Source organism: Coregonus clupeaformis, unplaced genomic scaffold, assembly GCF_020615455.1.
Source record: "Coregonus clupeaformis isolate EN_2021a unplaced genomic scaffold, ASM2061545v1 scaf0260, whole genome shotgun sequence".
Classification (NCBI taxonomy): Eukaryota; Metazoa; Chordata; class Actinopteri; order Salmoniformes; family Salmonidae; genus Coregonus; species Coregonus clupeaformis.
The window spans coordinates 468,115-489,328 of record NW_025533715.1 but is presented as its reverse complement, the minus strand read 5'-3'; the positions used below and the strand labels follow the sequence as shown (position 1 = coordinate 489,328).

General features: G+C 44.0%; 1 protein-coding gene across 1 annotated transcript in view; it reads left to right on the top strand.

The window, feature by feature from the left end:
• Positions 1-4,158: 4,158 nt before the first annotated feature.
• dctd (dCMP deaminase) overlaps positions 4,159-21,214 on the top strand; it is a 48,563-nt gene continuing 31,507 nt past the window's right edge. Inside the window, exons 1-3 of the mRNA XM_041868312.2 lie at positions 4,159-4,517; positions 9,000-9,117; positions 16,432-16,567. Of these exons, the coding sequence (XP_041724246.1) occupies positions 4,477-4,517; positions 9,000-9,117; positions 16,432-16,567 (295 nt within the window). The 5' untranslated portion in view covers positions 4,159-4,476. The remainder of the gene's footprint in view (positions 4,518-8,999; positions 9,118-16,431; positions 16,568-21,214) is intronic.

Here is a 21,214-nt window from a genome sequence, read left to right as displayed (position 1 = left end):
CTAAAATGATATTGTATTTAGTTGCTACAATATTGCTAGCTGGTACTGTTGGCTAGCTAGCAATGGCTGCAGTGTTGACTTTGTTTGAAAAACGGCGTCGCTGCAAACGAATGTAGCTGGCTAGCTAACCTCGATAGTTTCTCTATACTACACCTTCATCTTTGATACAAAGACAACTATGTAGCTAGCTAACATTACACTAATCAAATCGTTCCATTGTAATGTGTGTGTGTCATATTACCTGCGGAGCGAAGTACAGCATGACTACTCACTCCAACTCCTGTTGCCTACAACTCCACCTGTTAATTGAAATGAATTCCAGGTGACTACCTCATGAAATTGGTTGAGAAAATGCCAAGAGTGTGCAAAGCTGTCATCAAGGCAAAGGGTGGCTATTTGAAGAAAAAGTTTAACACTTTTTTGGTTACTACATGATTCCATATGTGTTATTTCATAGTTTTGATGTCTTCACAAATGTAAAAAATAGTAAAAATAAAGAAAAACCCTTGAATGAATAGGTGTGTCCAAACTTTTGACTGGTAGTATATTTATGTAATCAACTACAGCATGACTGATGCATTCCTTAGGAAAAAGCTATTGTAATCTTAATCGGTTTAGCAACAGTGGAATTCAATGCATCTGGCCAATACCTCTTGGAGATCCATTCCTCCTGATAGAAAGTGGCAGAGGGAGGGAGAGAGAGAGAAATAATGGTGTTCCAAAAAAGGTCCAGTTGCCTTTGAGCACACAAAAAACTATACATACCTCGGCCTAAACATCAGCGCCACAAGTAACTTCCACAAAGCTGTGAACGATCTGAGAGACAAGGCAAGAAGGGCCTTCTATGCCATCAAAAGGAACATAACATTTGACTTACCAATTAGGATCTGGCTAAAAATACTTGAATCAGTTATAGAACCCATTGCCCTTTATGGTTGTGAGGTCTGGGGTCCGCTCACCAACCAAGAATTCACTAAATGGGACAAACACCAAATTGAGACTGCATGCAGAATTCTGCAAAAACATCCTCCGTGTACAACGTAAAACACCAAATAATGCATGCAGAACAGAATTAGGCCAATACCCGCTAATTATCAAAATCCAGAAAAGAGCCGTTAAGTTCTATAACCACTTAAAAGGAAGCAATTCCCAAACCTTCCATAACAAAGCCATCACCTACAGAGAGATGAACTTGGAGAAGAGTCCCCTAAGTAAGCTGGTCCTGGGGCTCTGTTCACAAACACAAACAGACCCCACACAGCCCCAGGACAACAACAACAACAACAACAACACAATTAGACCCAACCAAATCATGAGAAAACAAAAAGAGAATTACTTGACACATTGGAAAGAACAAACAAAAAAACAGAGCAAACTAGAATGCTATTTGGCCCTAAACAGCGAGTACACAGTGGCAGAATACCTGACCACTGTGACTGACCCAAACTTAAGGAAAGCTTTGACTCTGTACAGACTCAGTGAGCATAGCCTTGCTATTGAGAAAGGCCGCCGTAGGCAGACCTGGCTCTCAAGAGAAGACAGGTTATGTGCACACTGCCCACAAAATGAGGTGGAAACTGAGCTGCACTTCCTAACCTCCTGCCAAATGTATGACCATATTAGAGACACATATTTCCCTCAGATTACAGCGATCCACAAAGAATTCGAAAACAAACCCAATTTTGATAAACTCCTTTATCTACTGGGTGAAAAACCACAGTGTGCCATCACAGCTGCAAGATTTGTGACCTGTTGCCACAAGAAAAGGGCAACCAGTGAAGAACAAACACCATTGTAAATACAACCCATATTTATGTTTATTTATTTTCCCATTTGTACTTTAACTATTTGCACATTGTTACAACACTATATATATACATAATATGACATTTGAAATGTCTTTATTCTTTTCAAACTTCTGAGTGTAATGTTTACTGTTAATATTTATTGTTTATTTCACTTTTGTTTACTATCTACTTCACTTGCTTTGGCAATGTTAACATACGTTTCCCATGCCAATAAAGCCCTTAAATTGAATTGAATTGAATTGAGAGAGAGAGGGAGAGTGAGAGAGAGCGAGAGAGGGGCAGAGAGAGAGAGAGAAAGAGAGGGGCAGAGAGAGAGTGAGAGAGAGAGAGAGAGAGAGAGGCCCATACCATATGCCAGATCGAATGAGCACCGGGCCTCGAGATGCACATTACCCACAATGCAGTAGGTCATTTCCATGTAAAAGGATTCATGAGCACCAACGTGAAGTTCATAGGAGCATATCAAATTGGGTGTCAAATGAAAGCTAAGTCTATATTTTTTTGAAAATGAAGCCATAGATACATCTTTCAAACATTTTCCATCTTAAACATTTGGCATAAGTAATGGCTTTGATTTCTGGTCAAACAGATTGAAAAGGGGTCTTAGAAAACATATACCAGAAAAATCCTTAAAAGGTACTAGAAATACATCAAAACACAATAATGTTGAAGTAAAGACCCCTGCCAACTAATATCAACACATATTTAGTTTTGGATAAATTATTTGCCTTCTGCAAGTTTAAGAAACATTGCCTTATGCTTTGAAATTCCGTTACCAAAAACCCACATACTGTATCTTAAAGATATTTTCTAATTTCAAGGCAAAGTTCACAGAAGTAACAAGTAAAGCTAGAGCTACCAATTAGTTATAGTGTTTTTAATGATATAAATTTTTGTTTATTTGTTTAATTATTAAGTGATTAAAAATTGTAATTCTGTTACCAAATCTGTAACGGAATTACTGCAATTGAATTGGCTACAATGGGAAATCATAGTAGTCACAAACCATAGTTAGGTCACTTGCTACTGTCTTCCCTTCCACTTGCATACTGTTATGTTCAGCTCCAGTTAATTTGACCTCTCCCGGCACTTACTGACGCCTACCCTCACTTTCCATTTACTGTAACCAGCATCCGCACCCACTGAGCACCGACCGACACCGGACATCCATGGACGTTGAAAAGTAGGTGAAATTTGGTCAGTCCGCCCTGGCCTTGATTTCATTGTCCACAGACATGTTTTTTTTGGTCTGGTCCGACCTTGATTTGGCCCAAACATAGACGTCCATGATTGGTGACCGGACCAAATCTGAACCGATCATAGACGTCTATGTTTCATAAGTTTGGACAGCACAGTACAGTACAGTACAGTGAAGCACAGCAGAGTACAGTACAGTGCAGTACAGTAAAGTAAAGAAAAGTAGAGTATTGTCCAGTACAGTAGGCCTACAGTAAAGTAGAGTTAATTACAGTACAGTAGAGCACACTAGAGTAGAGTAGAGTATAATGTACTGTATTGTACTGTACTCTACTGTACTGAACTATACTTTACTGTACTATACTCTACTCCAGTGGTTCCCAACCAGGGGTACTAGGACCCCTGGGGGTACTTGGCCTATCCACAGGGGGTACTTAAGAAGACTCTAGGCCATAGGCCTACTGGTAAAATGCACATGAGGGGGTAAATCAGGGGTACTCCAGGCAGAGCAAAATAGTTGGTGGTACAGTAACCAAAAATTTTTGGGAACCACTGCTCTACTCTACTGTCCTGTACTGAATTATACTCTACTGTGCTGTACTGTGATGTCCAAACTTGTATTGAATATTTCTCCCTTTGTGTACCTATTCAGGATACATCAGCATGCAGAGAATGACATTCATATCCATAATTATGCATTTCTGTGCAGTACAGATCAGGGACCCATGATGTAATTCTGTTATCCACTTCACTTACTGTACTGTTCAATAACCAAAATATATTTGTTCAAACTCAAGGTGTCATATCATAGCTGACACTCCATTCTTTCTGCAGACATCTTTGAATCTTAATTCAGAGCAGATATTTAACATAGTTTTTGGAAAACGTGGTTGCATAAACAACTAAGTGATATTTTACCATAATTCTGTTACCAAACTTTGCATCTGCACCAGGGGGGAACAGTTACAGTAACACCTCTGACTCTCTGCGATGACACACACACACACACACACACACACACACACACACAACCCCCCCTCCCCCCACACACACACACACACACACACACAGCTAGCTCCTTGTTCTATCTGTGGTTTTAGTAAGACCCATGACTGCCACGTAGTGGCCGGGAAGGATATATTCTGTCCCTCACTACTGTCTTTGGTCGTTTGCAGCAATGTTGAATGAATCTTCAGTTTACTGTGGCAGAGAGCACTGATTTCGCTGGTTTTACATATTGTTCACGGAAGTCCACCTTGGAAGACTGCAACTGTAGTTTGGCGCGCTCTACAGATGTTTGTTCAACAAGACAACCACGTATACTTACACATTCCCTAATAAGGCTGGGGGTTGGACCTCATGACAGTTTCCAGCGCGGGAGATTTCCATGCTTGTGTTGTGTACTACGTCCTATCTGTAAAGTATCAGCTAGGCAGCGCATTACAGGCAACTTGCCAGCACAGAAGCAAAGATGAGCCAAGAAACTAAGAACGAGACATCTCAACTGAACGGGTAACTTTGTTTGTTTTTACTTTTCACTTTGAAGTTAGCAGCGAATTGTCAGTTGTGCTGTTACAGTTTTGTTGCATGCGTTTTACAGTAGTGCTAGCTAGGCTAAATAGTAGTAGTAGTAGTAGTAGTAGTAGTAGTAGTAGTAGTAGTAGTAGTAGTAGTAGTAGTAGTAGTAGTAGTAGTAGTAGTAGTAGTAGTAGTAGTAGTAGTAGTAGTAGTAAGCTAGCTAACTAACTCACCCCTACAGTTCTTTGAACAACACACAAAGCTTCAATAAATAAACAAATAGCTCGCGTTTGTTGTTAACTGCATTTTCAGAAAGTCATTAGAAATGTAGCTCGCTCGTAAGATGGATAGATAGCTAAGTTACAGTATATTGAAATGGTCCCGTGCAAGCTAGGCACCTAGCTATAATGTAACGTTATACCTACCGACAAACTGCTTACTACATTCAGAACAGGGCACTTAGTGAGATTTGCGTGAATAAATAAGTAAGAGAGAAAAGTGTGTGTATGACTGGGGAGGGTGGGCAGCTTCAACAGTCATCACATTCTGACCGTGTGTGTGTGTGTGTGTGTGTGTGTGTGTGTGTGTGTGTGTGTGTGTGTGTGTGTCTCTCTCTCTCGACACAGGAAGTCAGAAAAATGATTTTCACACCTTAGAACCCACTGTAGCCGTCCCCATTCTCAGGATAAAATATCATCCTATCCTCCTCAGACATGATTATCACTTAGTTTCCCCCCACAGTGCCTCAGTTTTATATTTAGCATCAGGTAATATCCTCCCTATTCCCCTTAGTTCCCTATCCCATCTTGGTGAAAGACATGGGGGCGGGATGTGTAAGATGTAGAATATGGATCCTGCATAAGCCGTGACATACACACACACACTTCCTATGGAGTTTCTCTTCAGCTGAAATTAGTGCAATATGAATCTGTGGCCCTCAAAAAGGGATGACGTGTGTTTTTTTTCTCCATCCTTGCTTGAGTGTGTGCCCGAGGAATGGCAGCAGTGTTGGCACAGGGCATAAGCTAATGAGCAGGAGGGCAATGAAGACAAACACACACATCCCACACACACACTCACGTCCCACACACACTACTCCTAGTCCCAACCACACTGTCACTCTGACTCTGTCAAATGGCAAACACGAGGAGCACTCTAGCTCCACCCGTAACATGCCCTCAACCGTCTCACACACACCTGGAGGGGTTCTCCTCGCCCAGCAGAGTGCCAGGAGCCCAGAAGGGTTAAGGGGATCTGTGCCAATCGCTGTAGCCCCTGGGCCCTCTTCACCACCCCCTTTAGCAGGCTGAGGGCCACTTTGGCTGTTTTGATCCCCCAAAATGAGCCGCCGCCTCCCAGGTCCTTTCTACCAGGTCCATAACAGTCTCTTTGCGCCGTGATTTCACGCTGTTATGAAGGCTTGAGTTCCGGATGTGGTTGATTGAAATTTGAGACTGGTTGCATCAGGTTTTGCCTTCATCATAGGTATTTTTCAGTGTACGGCACACTGCTGTTCTGTCTATTTTCTGTTTTCAACTCTCTGCCCTGCTTACACTTTTATCACCTTCATTGATGTGAAGAATGCTTTGGCTGAAGGCCAATGCCTTTTCCATATCAACCCCCATATCAACCCTTTAGGCTGCCTTTAGACTAACTGTTGGTTGCCATGGGGTTGACAGGTTGGTCATGTTCTTCTGACCAAGCTCTGCTTTTGCGTTCTCATCATTGCTGTGAAGAATGCTGGGGCTGAAGGCTAGGCATATAGGCTACCTATTCCATATCAACTCTGAACTGGTTGCAACCATAAAGATCCTATTCAATTCCTAATTATATGGTAGCAACCATAGGGTGCATGTATTGAGTTGGCAGTTTGGTCACGTACCTCTGACCTTTCCATCCCCACGCAACATGCATGTTGGCAGACTTGGCATTCCGAGGTGCCTTCCTGCCTTCTCTAATACCGAGCGTCCCTTCCGGACAGGCTTGGTGCACTTTCACTAAAGCATGTAGCCTAATGCCTTAATTGACAAAACTCTGTTCCAAGACAGAGCCTACGATATGCGGCTGAATATAGCCAGGTAAAGTCCTATTTTGACGTGCTGCTTGGAAGCCCGATGATAGCCTAATCCTCCCGCTCATTAAGCCAATAAGGAATGGGCATTTTAGGGAATAACAAACCCCAGAAGGGAAAACGCCCGGGAAGCATTATCCCATGGCATGTTATCTCTTCTCCCAGCAGCTGTATGGTTGAAAATCCCCTTTAGGAAGGCCAGCCACCGTTCTGCAGAGAGTAGGACCTCTGATATGACAATCTGGTGCCTGGGAAAGCCAGTAGAGCCCAGGGGACCGAACACACTCATCTGCATCTCATTAAAGGACTAATGTCCTGGAGGGAAGGGTGACTGTGAGACCACAGCAACAGCTGGCATTGGAGCAGCATAGGAGAACCGTAGAATTACAATGAATTGAACTTGAGCGGCATGGGATTGGGGACTGGAATGTCTGACTGTTCTAGTCATTGTAATTCTATGTCAGCATTTGAACATATGGCAGCAGGAAGATTCCAGGGTTCTGAAAGACCGCGTGAAAACCACCAGAAGGTGTCAGGTCTCAGGTGGTTGAGATATTAAGGTTTGAGGCCGGCGCAGTGATGCTTTAATGAATGATGAGAAGGAAGACCCATCTGCACAAATTGATAACAGAAGACGTTTAAGCTACCAAAGCTTCCCCAGAGACCAGTGCTTAATTAGATATATCAAGGAAGTGTCAGACACTCTCCCTAAAATGCTGGATCAAATTGAAAGTCTGAATTGGAAGGTGGAGGCCTACTCAACCGAAAATGTGTTTCAATTAATGTTTTATGATTCATTTAATGTATTATTCCTTTCATCTTGCGTTATTAAACATTTGAACAAATCAAATCGCTACATCAACTGTAAATGATTTTACAAAAGCCTCTCTAACTAGATTCTTTAGGCCTAATTAACTGAAATATGCCACATCATCATTTGATCCAGCCTCAATGAAAAGTAGTTTCTTTGTCTTTTGAGCAACGTCGGCCCCTCTGCCCTATGATGTGCGCCACTTAATGCGTCTGAACGGCTGGAAATGTCACTTCACTTTAAAGTCTGTCCCCGTTTGGCCTTTTTGCTCCGCATGCTGGCAGCCATTAGCCAATTTGAAACGTAGGGACAAGAGATCACATAGTCCGAGCTGTGGAGGAGTTCAAAGTGTCAGACTCCAAACGTATCCCTCTCTTTCTCCCCCTCTCTCTTTCTCTGATCCCTTCTTCATTTCTTTCGAGTCCAGCCGTGTCTGCGGGGTATCGGCGAAAGACGTCACCGATCTTGTGTTTGTAGACAGGCAGACGTGGTGCGTTGCCGGGCAGCAATGGGTCTCGATTGGCCGTATCGCCCTGGGTTGGCACTCTTTCATTTCTTCGTTGTGTGACAGCCAGGTGGGTAGGGTTTAATTGCTGGTGCGACTTTGTTTAGCCAGGTCGAAACGCACAGCCGAGAGATCACACTCCAAACTGTGGAGGAGTTCAAAGTATCCCGTCCTCTTCTGCCGTCACTGTGTGTTTGGATCCACTTTAGAGAGCACTTTGTAGACAGGCAGACGTGGCATCTAGGCATAGATCTGTAGCTAGATCCGCCCTAGTTTGGCGAGACAGCCAGATGGGTAGTGTTTAATTGCTGGGTACTGCTGCTTCAGTTTCCAAGGTGCTCCAGCCTGACCCAGTGGGACTTTCTGCGACTGGAGCCATAATAGCTCCCGGTTCCTGTGTCTGCATCCGTAATGGCGGGTGAGTGGCCTGGAGCACAGCAGTGAAGAGAGGATATAATGGTTTTCAAAACGCAAAGAAGGGATGCTGAGAGAGTGAGGGCTCTAGACAGGGGTGTTGTAATTATAGGGAGTGGGCGTCTGTTCTCAGCGGGGTTAAGACCCAGGTTTGAAGCCCTTTGAATCGTCGCACTGGTGGCAGTGTGAGGATGTGTGTGAAGTGTCTGACTGAACTTGTCTGTGTGTGTTTTGCGTTCACGCCGGTGTTCCTTTGTGAAGCAAGAGGACGGAGACCGAGACTACATCATGCTGCCCTCAAGTGAAACACGCGACCGATGCCCCTGTACCAAACTGACTGCTCCTTTTTGACAAACGAGCCTTTGAAGATTTCATTTAATTTTTTGTTTTACTACCTTGTCACTTTCCTTCTGTTCTGTCTTCTCTTATCTCACCCGTTCTCCTTCCCTCATCCTCCCTCTCCCTCCTCAACCTCAACCTCCTTTTCTCAACTCCTCTCCTCCTCCTCTTTCTTCTCTATTTCTCTTGCTCACCTTTCTTTCGCCCATTTTTCTGACCATTTTCTTTTGTCTCCATGTTTTTCTCTCCCCTTCTATCCTCCCGTTCTGACCTTTTCTCCATTTTATTTTCTCTCTATCCATCTATTTCTCCCTCTCCTCTCTTCCCCTCCATCAGGACCCCGGCCTCTGATTCTGCTCAGACGAAAAAGCGTGAGGACTACCTGGAGTGGCCTGAATATTTCATGGCTGTAGCCTTCTTGTCAGCTCAGAGAAGCAAGGATCCCAGCTCACAGGTAAACACACACACACACACACACACACACACACACACACACACACACACAAGCTCAAAGAAGCATTCCAGCTCCTAGGTAACATCACCACCCCTTATCTTCCTTACCCCCCTCTTCATTGATCCTGACTCCCCCCCCAGCCCTCCAACCCACTTTCTCTCCCTTTCTCCCTCTACCACGGCTGTGTAAGGCATCCACAGCCCTGCCTGTTATTACATATTAATCCAGATGCCAGGCCCTCCGCCCTCAATAAGGCCCCCCTGCCTTTCTGATCAGACCCTGGCACGGACGCCTCTATTTGACACTGCCGGTCAAGACGACTGTGGGTCTTTGATTGAGTTCCCAGAGTTCCCGGCTGTGGGGCGAGCACCCGGTTTGGGCGGTGGGGGGTGTTTCAAACGGTTGGGGGTCTTAGCCCTTGTCTGCCTTAGTCTGGGATTGGTTGTCTGGTGTAGGCCTGTTAGCTCAAAGTTGGATGTCGGTTTTGATTTGTTTCGACACCTATACCCCCTGTCTGCACTGGGCTGTCTAGTTTGATGATCGACCCAGAGCTTGTTTTGAAATTGATTTCCGACCCACAGAAGTGGATGGATGGAGAGCGAGGGATATCGGAGAAATGGAGGGGTAAACATGGCTACAGGGCGGAGATTTTCAATCCTTTTTTTTTAGTGGTTCCTAAAAGTATTTGGTCAAAATGTGGACTTATATATTGAGTGAAATGTGGACTTATTAGGGAATATAAATCAATAAATAATTTGATCCAGATGGTGTATGAAAGTGTGTATGTGCATTGTGCACTTCTGTGTGTGAGTAAATACAAAAGTCGCTCTCTCTCTCTTCCCAAAGGCCTAGCCCCACCCCCTGTCACTCAAGGAGCGCATTTGTTGTTGCTCAACCACGAGACACTTTCTTACATCTGCAAACAGCTAGTTTGTCTTTTCTTAGCAAGTTGCCACTAAATCGTGTTAGCCAATAATGCTAATCGCTAGGTATAGCTACCTAATAAATGTACTGAGTCAGAGCAAATGTAGCTAGCTATACAGCCTGATACCAGTGATGGTTTAGGCCTAAATCAGCATGTTGTTTGTGCAACATGCTTCTAAACCAAAGAAGATTAGGCAAAGCATGAGTATGTTAGCTACATGAAGTAGCGGAGAGAAAACATTTAATGTAACCAAAGATTATAGTGTCCCAAGGAAACACTGACCAACACTTTGGTTCCTACCCTGTCACCATAACTCCTCCCTGGAATTTTCATTAGTTGTCATGTCAAACAACACTGTATGCCCACTATTATATTCTAAATATATAATTAAAATAATAATTATATGTCCGTGATTCCAACAGTTCACCCAAATGTTTTGATCTAAATCGCAAGTGAAATCGCAATTGCAACATTTGCAAATATTGTGCAGCGCTATGTGGCAGTGTGGATATGGTCCTCTGTAGCTCAGCTGGTAAAGCACGGCGCTTGTAACGTAAGGGTAGTGGGTTCAATCCCCGGGACCACCCATACACAAAAATGTATGCACGCATGACTGTAAGTCGCTTTGGATAAAAGCGTCTGCTAAATGGCTTATTATTATTATTATTAAATGAGTGCAGGAAATGCAGAAATTGATGAAAATGCTGAAAAATTCTGGGTTGAAGTTTAATTGAACAGTATAAAACTATCAGAACAGAGCGTAAGACCCATTGAAATCACTTAGAATGTATGTGTTGCCACCCTAGGGTTACGCACTACTCATAAATCTAATTTAGAATTTGTATTATTCAAAAACATAAAATACCGTCAAAATATGAACCACAGCTAATGAAGTCACTGAAACCCTTAAAGAGTTGCAGTCTGTTTTGGAATGGGTGGCCAGTAATAAACTGGTCCTGAACATCTCTAAAACTAAGAGCATTGTATTTGGTACAAATCATTCCCTAAGGTCTAGACCTCAGCTGAATCTGGTAATGAATGGTGTGGCTGTTGATCAAGTTGAGGAGACTAAATTACTTGGTGTTACCTTAGATTGTAAACTGTCATGGTCAAAACATATAGATTCAATGGTTGTAAAGATGGGGAGAGGTCTGTCTGTAATAAAGAGATGCTCTGCTTTTTTGACACCACACTCCAAAAAGCAAGTGCTGCAGGCTTTAGTTTTGTCTTATCTTTATTATTGTCCAGTCGTGTGGTCGAGTGCTGCACGGAAAGACCTAGTTAAGCTGCAGCTGGCCCAGAACAGCGTGGCACGTCTTGCTCTTCATTGTAATAGAGGGCTTATATAAATACTATGCATGCCAGTCTCTCTTGGCTAAGAGTTGAGGAGAGACTGACTGCATCACTTCTCCTTTTAATAAAAAACATGAATGTTTTGAAAATCCCAAATTGTTTGCATAGTCAACTTACACATAGCTCTGACACACACACTTACCCCACCAGACATGCCACCAGTGGTCTTTTCACAGTCCCCCAATCCAGAACAAATTTAAGAAGTATTATTTAGAGCCATTATTGCATGGAACTCCCTTCCGTCTCATATTGCTCAAATGAACAGCAAACCTGGTTTAAAAAAAACAGATAAAGCAACACCTCACGGCACAACGCCTCTCCCCTATTTGACCTAGATAGTTTGTGTGTATGTACTGATATGTAGGCTACGTGCCTTAATTTTTTTGGGGGATGTAGTTCTGTTCTTGTCTATTAATGTTCTGTATTATGTCATGTTTTATGTGGACCCCAGGAAGAGTAGCTGCTGCTTTTGCAACAACTAATGGGGATCCTAATAAAATACCAAATACTGTCAAACATTAGAAAAATACCATGATATGATATTTTGCCCATATCGCCCAGCCCTAGATGAGAGCTGGCTCTGCTCCTCTGTGATAAACTCAACCCCAGGGGAGGGAGGGGGGAGAGGCCATTGGGGCACAGCAGGGGGTCTACGGCTCCAGTAATCCTCTCTCCCTCTCCAGTTAGTGCCTTCAGAAAGTATTATAATAATAATAATAATATGCCATTTAGCAGACGCTTTTATCCAAAGCGACTTACAGTCATGCGTGCATACATTTTTTTTTTGTGTATGGGTGGTCCCGGGATCGAACCCACTACCTTGGCGTTCAACGCCGTGCTCTACCAGCTGAGCTACGAGGACACACCCCTTGACTTGTTCCACATATTACAGCCTGAATTCAAAATGGATTAAATTGATTTTTTCTCTCTAACCCATCTACACACTACCCCATAATCACAAAGTGAAAACATGTTTTTAAAAATTCTTGCAAATGTATTTTAAATGAAATACAGAAATATCTCATTTTACATAAGTATTCACACCCCTGAATCACCTTTGACAGCGATTACAGCTGTGAGTCTTTCTGGGTAAGTCTCTAAGAGCTTTGCACACCTGGATTGTACAATATTTGCACATTATTAAAAAAATTATTCAAGCTCTGTCAAGTTGGTTGTTGATCATTGCTAGACAGCCATTTTCAAGTCTTGCCATAGCTTTTCAAGCAGATTTAAGTCAAAACTGTAATCAGGCCACTTCGGAACATTCAATGTCATCTTGGTAAGCAACTCCAGTGTACAGTTGAAGTCGGAAGTTTACATACACTTAGGTTGGAATCATTAAAACTTGTTTTTCAACCACTCCACAAATTTCTTGTTAACAAACTATCGTTTTGGCAAGTTGGTTAGGACAACTACTTTGTAATTACTTGTGATACACAAGTAATTTTTCCAACAATTATTTACAGACAGATTATTTCACTTATAATTCACTGTATCACAATTCCAGTGGGTCAGAAGTTTACATACACTAAGTTGACTGTGCCTTTAAACAGCTTTGAAAATTCCAGAAAATTATGTCATGGCTTTAGAAGCTTCTGAAAGGCTAATTGACATAATTTGAGTCAATTGGAGGTGTACCTGTGGATGTATTTCAAGGCCTACCTTCAAACTCAGTGCCTCTTTGCTTGACATCATGGGAAAATCAAAAGAAATCAGCCAAGACCTCAGAAAAATAATTGTAGACCTCCACAAGTCTGGTTCATCCTTGGGAGCAATTTCCAAACGCCTGAAGGTACCACGTTCATCTGTACAAACAATAGTATGCAAGTATAAACACCATGGGACCACGCAGCCGTCATACCGCTCAGGAAGGAGACGCTTTCTGTTTCCTAGAGATGAACGTACTTTGGTACGAAAAGTGCAAATCAATCCCAGAACAACAGCAAATGACCTTGTGAAGATGCTGGAGGAAACAGGTACAAAAGTATCTATATCCACGGTAAAATAAGTCCTATATCGACATAATCTGAAAGGCAGCTCAGCAAGGAAGAAGCCACTGCTCAAAAACCGCTATAAAAAAGCCAGACTACAGTTTGCAACTGTACATGGGGACAAAGATCGTACTTTTTGGAGAACTTTCTGCTGGTCTGATGAAACAAAAATATAACGGTTTGGCCATAATGACCATTGTTATGTTTGGAGGAAAAAGGGGGTGGGCTTGCAAGCCAAAGAACACCATCCCAACCGTGAAGCACGGGGGTGGCAGCATCATGCTATGGGGGTGCTTTGCTGCAGGAAGGACTGGTGCATTTCACAAAATAGATGGCATCATGAGGAAGGAAAATGATGTGGATATATTGAAGCAACATCTCAAGACATCAGTCAGGAAGTTAAAGCTTTGTCGCAAATGGGTCTTCCAAATGAACAATGACCCCAAGCATACTTCCAAAGTTGTGGCAAAATGACTTAAGGACAACAAAGTCAAGGTATTGGAGTGGCGATCACAAAGCCCTGACCTCAATCCTATAGAAAATTTGTGGGCAGAACTGAAAAAGCATGTGCGAGCAAGGAGGCCTACAAACCTGACTCAGTTACACCAGCTCTGTCAGGAGGAATGGGCCAAAATTCACCCAACTTATTGTGGGAAGCTTGTGGAAGGCTACCCGAAACATTTGACCCAAGTAAAAAATGTTTAAAGGCAATGCTACCAAATACTAATTGAGTGTATGTAAACTTCTGACCCACTGGGAATGTGATGAAAGAAATAAAAGCTGAAATAAATCAATCTCTCTACTATTATTCTGACATTTCACATTCTTAAAATAAAGTGGTGATTCTACTAGGATTAAATGTCAGGAATTGGGAAAACTGAGTTTAAATGTATTTGGCTAAGGTGTATGTAAACTTCCGACTTCAACTGTATATTTGGCTTAGTGTTTTCGGTGGTTGTCCTGCTGAAAGGTGAATTTGTCTCTCAGTGTCTGGTGGAAAGCAGACTGAACCAGGGTTTCCTCTAGGATTTTGCCGGTGCTTAGCTCTATTCCATTTCTTTCTATCTTAAAACACTCCCTAGTCATTGCCGATGACAAGCATATCCATAATGTTGTTGATCCATCTTCAGTTTTCTCCTATTACAGCCATTAAACTCTGTAACTGTTTTAAAGTCGCCTTGGCTTTGTTCTATGTGTGCGTGCGAGTGTACATGAGGTGCGTGTCTGTGACTGTCTAGAAGACCTCCCGGGTTTTGTGTTTGAAAGAATGATAGAGATAAAGAGAGCGGGAGGGAATGAGAGAGAAAGGGAGGACATTTCAACACAAGTCTTCTCTAATGACCTCTCCTTTCTAAACTAGTTCAGGATGTCGTCTTGTCTCCACCTCAGGAGAGAGCGAAGGAAAGGTGGAGGCGGTGGGGATTAGAAGAAAGACCGAAAGAAACGTTTTTAAGCCAGCCAAGCCTTTCCTGATCAAAACGGTGCGAGGATGAAACGGAGGGTTGGAGCTTTAGTCGTCTATCCTTCCTTTCTTTTCTCATCCTTTTTCCTCTCGGAAGAAAGGGATATCGGGGGGCGTTTCATGTCTCTCAGCGACGGGCCCTCACGAGGCCTCTGTGTTTACAGACCACCACGGGGGGCAGAAGGACGAAGCTTCCGCCTTCCGCTTTTGCCACAAAATCCCTCCGTTGATATCTGATCACCTTCGTTGACGCAATCCACCCACAAGAAAGCACGGTAGCTTATCCCTCAGTGGGCTCTCTCTCTCTCAAGAAGCCACTGTTTCTTAGCCCCCCCCCCCTTTAGTTCCCTCCTCTGTCGATGTGGTCGTGTGTCCGCAACAGCCTCTGTTTTAAAGCTCAGCTCAGCTCTCTAGTCTCTTCCCTCATCAGATGTACCCTTCAAATAGGCCCCCTACATTAATTCAGCAATGCTCTCTAGACAGTCGCACGCACGCACACACACACAGCAAAAAAGCCAAGGGGACGCGAGTCGAGACTGAACTTCATTTGATCTGTGATCTAAACAGCTACACTACGTATCGTCTTCAAGCTTCCGTCTGACTTTGTCTTAGTCAATCCTATGACACAGAGAAGGACCCTCTATCATTTATCCCTCTCTCTCTCTCTCTGTCTCTCTCTCTCTCTCTCTCTGGCTGACTTTGTCTTTCACACATTTCTCTATCATTATATCTAACATCTATGAGGGATGGGGCTGGGTGGAGGGTGGAGGGTGGGGGGTGGATGTATTGATGGATGGGGTGAGGCTAGGAGAGGGAGGCTAGGGGAGGGAGGTGGTGCGTGGGTCTTTTTTAAAGTGATAAGGGGCCTGGCGGAGCGTTTCTACACCTGATCAAAGCACAGCGTCCTGGGGAGAGCGATGGCGGGGGGTGGGCTCTCTGGGTCGTTTGATGTGTTGGAGCTATGCCAGTTCACCCGGAGAAAACCAACTAACAGTACAGTGAAGGGCATACGGTACGGTTCCGCCGCCGCACACTCATTGGTTGGATGACCGATCGTTATTAGCGAAGAAGTGGTTAGAAGAAGACTTCGATGTTTTGTGAGTTAGATTAGAATCACTCCTGATTGGCTGTTCCACAGTGTTAGTTAGTTTTCATTAAAGGGATGTTTGTCTGTTAAAAGGGTGGAGTAGAGGTTTTGTGTTTGCATGTGAATCCTGATAAGTTGATGTTTCTCTCATCTCTCTCTCCCTCCATCTCTAATTGGCCTAGCTCTCAGCTGGAGATCCCCCTCTTCTCCCCTCTTCCCCAACTCTCTAAACCACTGAACAGTGACCTCACCCTTCATTCCAAGTTGCTCTGCCTCTACTTACATATACTTGCATAAATGTTCAACTCTTAGGTCTACATGCTAGGCATGCTAGATTGGGTAGGAAAATACCTCCTCACCCAAATACTTCATGTTTTGCCATTATTTTTGAGGGGGACCAATGATACGCCCAGTGACATCTTCTAGCCTAGATGCAACACAGTTGAGAAATAATATGCTCATTCTGTCAACATTAAATTAACTCTCTCTCTGCTAGGTTGGAGCATGTATTGTTAACCAGGAGAATAAGATAGTGGGCATCGGCTACAACGGCATGCCCAACGGCTGTGATGATGACCTGCTGCCCTGGTCCCGCTCTGCCGACAACCGCCTGGATACCAAATATCCCTACGGTAAGATCTCCCTAGCAACATCACTATGGTACCACAGTCCACTACCAAGTATCCTTATGGTAAGATCTCCCTAGCAACATCACTATGGTACCACAGTCCACTACCAAGTATCCTTATGGTAAGATCTCCCTAGCAACATCACTATGGTTCCACAGTCCACTACCAGGTATCCTTATGGTAATATCTCCCTAGCAACATCACTATTTTACCACAGTCCACTACCAGGTATCCTTATGGTAAGATCTCCCTAGAAACATCACTATGGTACCACAGTCCACTACCAGGTATCCTTATGGTAAGATCTCCCTAGAAACATCACTTTACCACAGTCCACTACCAGGTATCCTTATGGTAAGATCTCCCTAGAAACATCACTACCAAGTATCCCTACGGAAAGATCTACCTAGAAACATCACTACAGTACCACTACCTACTAACCCTATGGTAAGATATACTTTAGAAATATCACCACAATGAGGAACCCTAGGTTAATGTGGAAACTCTACAATGTACACTGAGTGTACAAAACATTAAGGACACCATCCTGATATTGAGTTGCACCCCTCCCCCTTTTGCGGTCAGAATAGCCTCAATTCGCCGGGGCATGGACTCTACAAGGTGTCGAAAGCGTTCCACAGAGATGCTGGCCCATGTTGACTCCAATGCTTCCCACAGTTGTGTCAAGTTGGCTGGATGTCCTTTGGGTGGCGGACCATTCTTGATACACACGGGAAACTGTTGCGCGTGGAAAAACCCAACAGCGTTGCAGTTCTTGACACAAACCGGTGCGCCTGGCATCTACTACCGTACCCCTTTCAAAGGCACTTCAATATTTTGTCTTGCCCATTAACCCTCTGAATGGCACACATACACAATCCATGTCTCAATTGTCTCAAGGCTTAAAAATCCTTCTTTAACGTGTCCCCTTCATCTACACTGATTTGAAGTGGATTTAACAAGTGACATCAATAAGGGATCGTAGCTTTCACCTGGATTCACCTGGTCAGTCTATGTCATGGAAAGAGCAAGTGTTATTAATCTTTTGTATACTCTGTGTATGCTGGTTCCATAGCTTGATGTAAGTCAGAACTAGGTTAAAACAGCATGAGCTTTCCTTGAAATACTTTGAGCGTTTGATTGAGCCTATCTGGAGTGCCATATGAGCGGTGTTTGCATTTTTGGGTCTATTCCATTGGTTCCATTGCTCCAAGCAAGCTCAATCAATCGTAGCTAAAGTATTTGAAGGGAAATGAATAGTTGAACCCAGGCCTGGGCAACATGCCGGCCACTTCACCAGCTAGTGAGCCGTGAACCCCAACTGACGTGCCGCTAGGCCATAATCGCACTAGCCAGTCCAACATGTGAAGTGTGTGCGGTGGTTGACTCCTGCCTTCTTACCCTCGATGCCTCTCTCTCTCTCACACTCAGACAGACGCTAGGCTCAATCTGTCTGGGCCTGCCGAGGCCAGCTTTTTCCTCACAGGACCACATGGTGCGCTTTTTCACACTCATCCTCACTCTCATTCTCGCTCTCGCTCTCTCTCTCTCTCGCCTCAACTCATAGCTTCCTCTCATTACAGTGCACAGCCTCTTTCAAACCAGACAGGCCCTTAACAATAAGCGGTAGTCAGTCCCCTGTTGTAGCAGTTGTTGCTAAGGCAGTTGTTTTTTAACAGGAAAACAAGCGTCACACGCTCAGACAACACAGCTGAGGCCAGCAAGGAAGAGAGAGACTCGGCAGCACAGGTGGGGTTTTAATTTAACACCGGAGATGGAGGCCGGTGCTCTTCTTCATTGCTGGCCTCAGCTGTGTTGTCTGAGCGTGTGATGCTTGTTTTCCTGTAGTTGTCATGGAAACCAGGTAGTTTGAGGGTGAAATGAGAGCGGATGGCACACGCTGGAAAATACATGTATTTTTGAGAAAACGATAGAATGGATGGATGGAAGATGGAATGCTCTCCTGTCTCCTTCAACTGTCGCTTGCTCGTACTATCTGTTTGTACTTCTGAGAGCGAGAGAGAGAGCCCATGTGAGAGTTAAAGAGCTTTTTACAGTTAAATGATTCAGTACAAATGACTCTGTTCTACAAGGACATCTTGATTCTGGTCTCAGCTGAACGAAAAGAAGTGACACAGTTTGACCTGAAGAGGGCGCTGGACACTACAACTTCCAGTTAGTCTGCTTGTCCTCTCAACGCTCACAGAGCGAACGCACACACACACACACACACACGACCTAGAGGGAACTTGCTACTAGTGTTTTTTCTCTCCTAACTTCTGATTTTAGTGATGATATTAGCCCCGACTCTGGCAACCATGACTGGCATATTTTCAACGTTTTTTGTTGTTGCTGTGAACCAAATGATCAGTGAATGTGTGTGTGAACCACATTAGTAGTGCAGCAGCAGCTGTGCCCCTTGTACCAGACACTATTCTAATCAGGTTCTGATCTATTGAGCGTTCTGGTTGGTGGGAAATATAGAAAAGTTTGATTTGAGAGCTCATGATAGGGAATAGGACCAATAGGGGCAGTTAGTTTGTGAAGTGAAACAAGTGCATCCCTAGTACACAAGGACTTACTAATCGTATGCAATTATTTACATTTTAGTCATTTAGCAGACGCTCTTATCCAGAGCGACTTACAGTTAGTGAGTGCATACATAATTTTTTATACCCCCGTGGGAATCGAACCCACAACCCTGGCGTTGCAAACGCCGTGCTCTACCAACTGAGCTACATCCCTGCCGACCATTCCCTCCCCTACCCTGGGCCAATTGTGCGCCGCCGCATGGGGTCTCCCGGTCACGGCCGGCATCGACAGAGTCTGGATTCGAACCAGGATCTCTAGTGGCACAGCTAGCACTGCGATGCAGTGCCTTAGACCACTGCGCCACTCGGGAGACTATTATAACCTATTAGTGATACCTAGGGTGACCAGATGTCCCCGGTTTCCGCTGACAGTCCCCGGTTTTGGTGGCCTGTCCTCGGAAATGTCCTCGTTGGACCTTTTTATGAGAAGGTTTGATCAGTGATGCATTGTAACCATCTCATGAATAATCATGCCCTTGGCCAGAAAGTGCATCCAACAGCATAGGCTACCAGACTTGGGTGATTTTTGAATTACTAGATGGGCTAAGATTAAGAAAACTGGAGGGGTAATCCATTTTGTGGATAGAGGGAAGAAGGAGAGAGGGCTGAGGGCACAGTTGGCAGACTGGGCAGCAGATGCCAGCGTGGGAGACTATCAGCGGTTGCCATGGCTAGGGTGTGAAGAGGCAAAGCACTGAGAAGCATTTGTCAATTTTTTTGGGCTGATCTTTTAAACGCTTCCTGACCCCCCCCCCCCTACACAGAGTGTGTGTCTCAAAGAAATTACTTTCTACCTCCTACAATATCACAATACTTTGTTTAACTAGAGGGAATGTATGATCATGCTATAATATACAGAGATGGACAGTACATTCAACACGATTAATACTGCGTCCACCATTTCTACCTTCTTTTCTAAAAGCTCATTCAGAAAACCCTCTCTCATCCCTTTCTTCCTCAGTAAGCCCAGTAACTATTGTGTCTCTCTCTGTTCTGTAGATTAAGCATTCTTTAAGTTCTGTTAATAAAGAGACTGTGTGCTCGGTGATGATAATGAGAGAACATCAAACCGCTCCCTTGGCAGTGACACACACACACACACACATTCAGCGAAACTATCCAGGAATAATAGAAACTCAGTCCGTAGCTCTGTTCTGCTCCTGACCCGGTTCATTCCTAATGCTTAATCCGGACCCATTCATTTCCTTACTAACGCAAAGGAATATCCATGTAATTGCTTGATCCGATCTAGCAAAGTTAATGGCACTCTATTTGTCTGCTGTGTCAGTTGGCTCTACAGCCTCTTTCCCACTGGCACACTCTTGCTTTCGTCTTTCTTTCTCCCTCAATCTCTCTTCTCCGCCTTCCCTCCCCATCCCACCCTATGCCCTCTCTCCATCTCTATCTCCCCCTCCCTCTCTCTCCCTCTCCCTAGTCTTCTCAGGGTTGTGGTATCTCTGGCTAGGGGCCAGGCGTTCTCTCTGGTGTCCCCTGGCAGCGGAGACAGAATCAATGTCCCAAGTGACATCCTATTCCCTGTATAATGCTCTACTTTTGACCAGGGCCTATAGGGAATAGGGTGCCATTTGAAACGCAGACAGAATCTAGTGGAGCTTTAGAAGTCAAATGACTCAACAAGCCTGTGGGAATCAGGAAAGACATGCGTCTTAATCAGGGTGACTGGCTGTATAGGCAATACTCTATTTGTGCTGCAGTGGTTATTAGCTCATTTGTTTTTGTGTGAGTGTGTTGACTCTGGGGGAGCGAGAGAGATCGAGAGAGAGAGTGGCCATGTCCAAATACCCATACTTGCGTCATAAATAGTAGGCCATTTTGATTAGTGGAAAATAATTCAGGTTAATAGTATGCAACATTTTGAAAATCTAGTATACTTTAAATGTCCGGATGTCATACTCATGTTGGCTTTGACAACAGCTGGTCAATTAGATAAGGGGATGCGCTACCGAAATCAACAAATAGTGTGAAACAATGCAATCGCGCATGACCCATTCTCAGTATGCGAAAATATAATGTTTTATAGTATGTGAATTTTAAATGC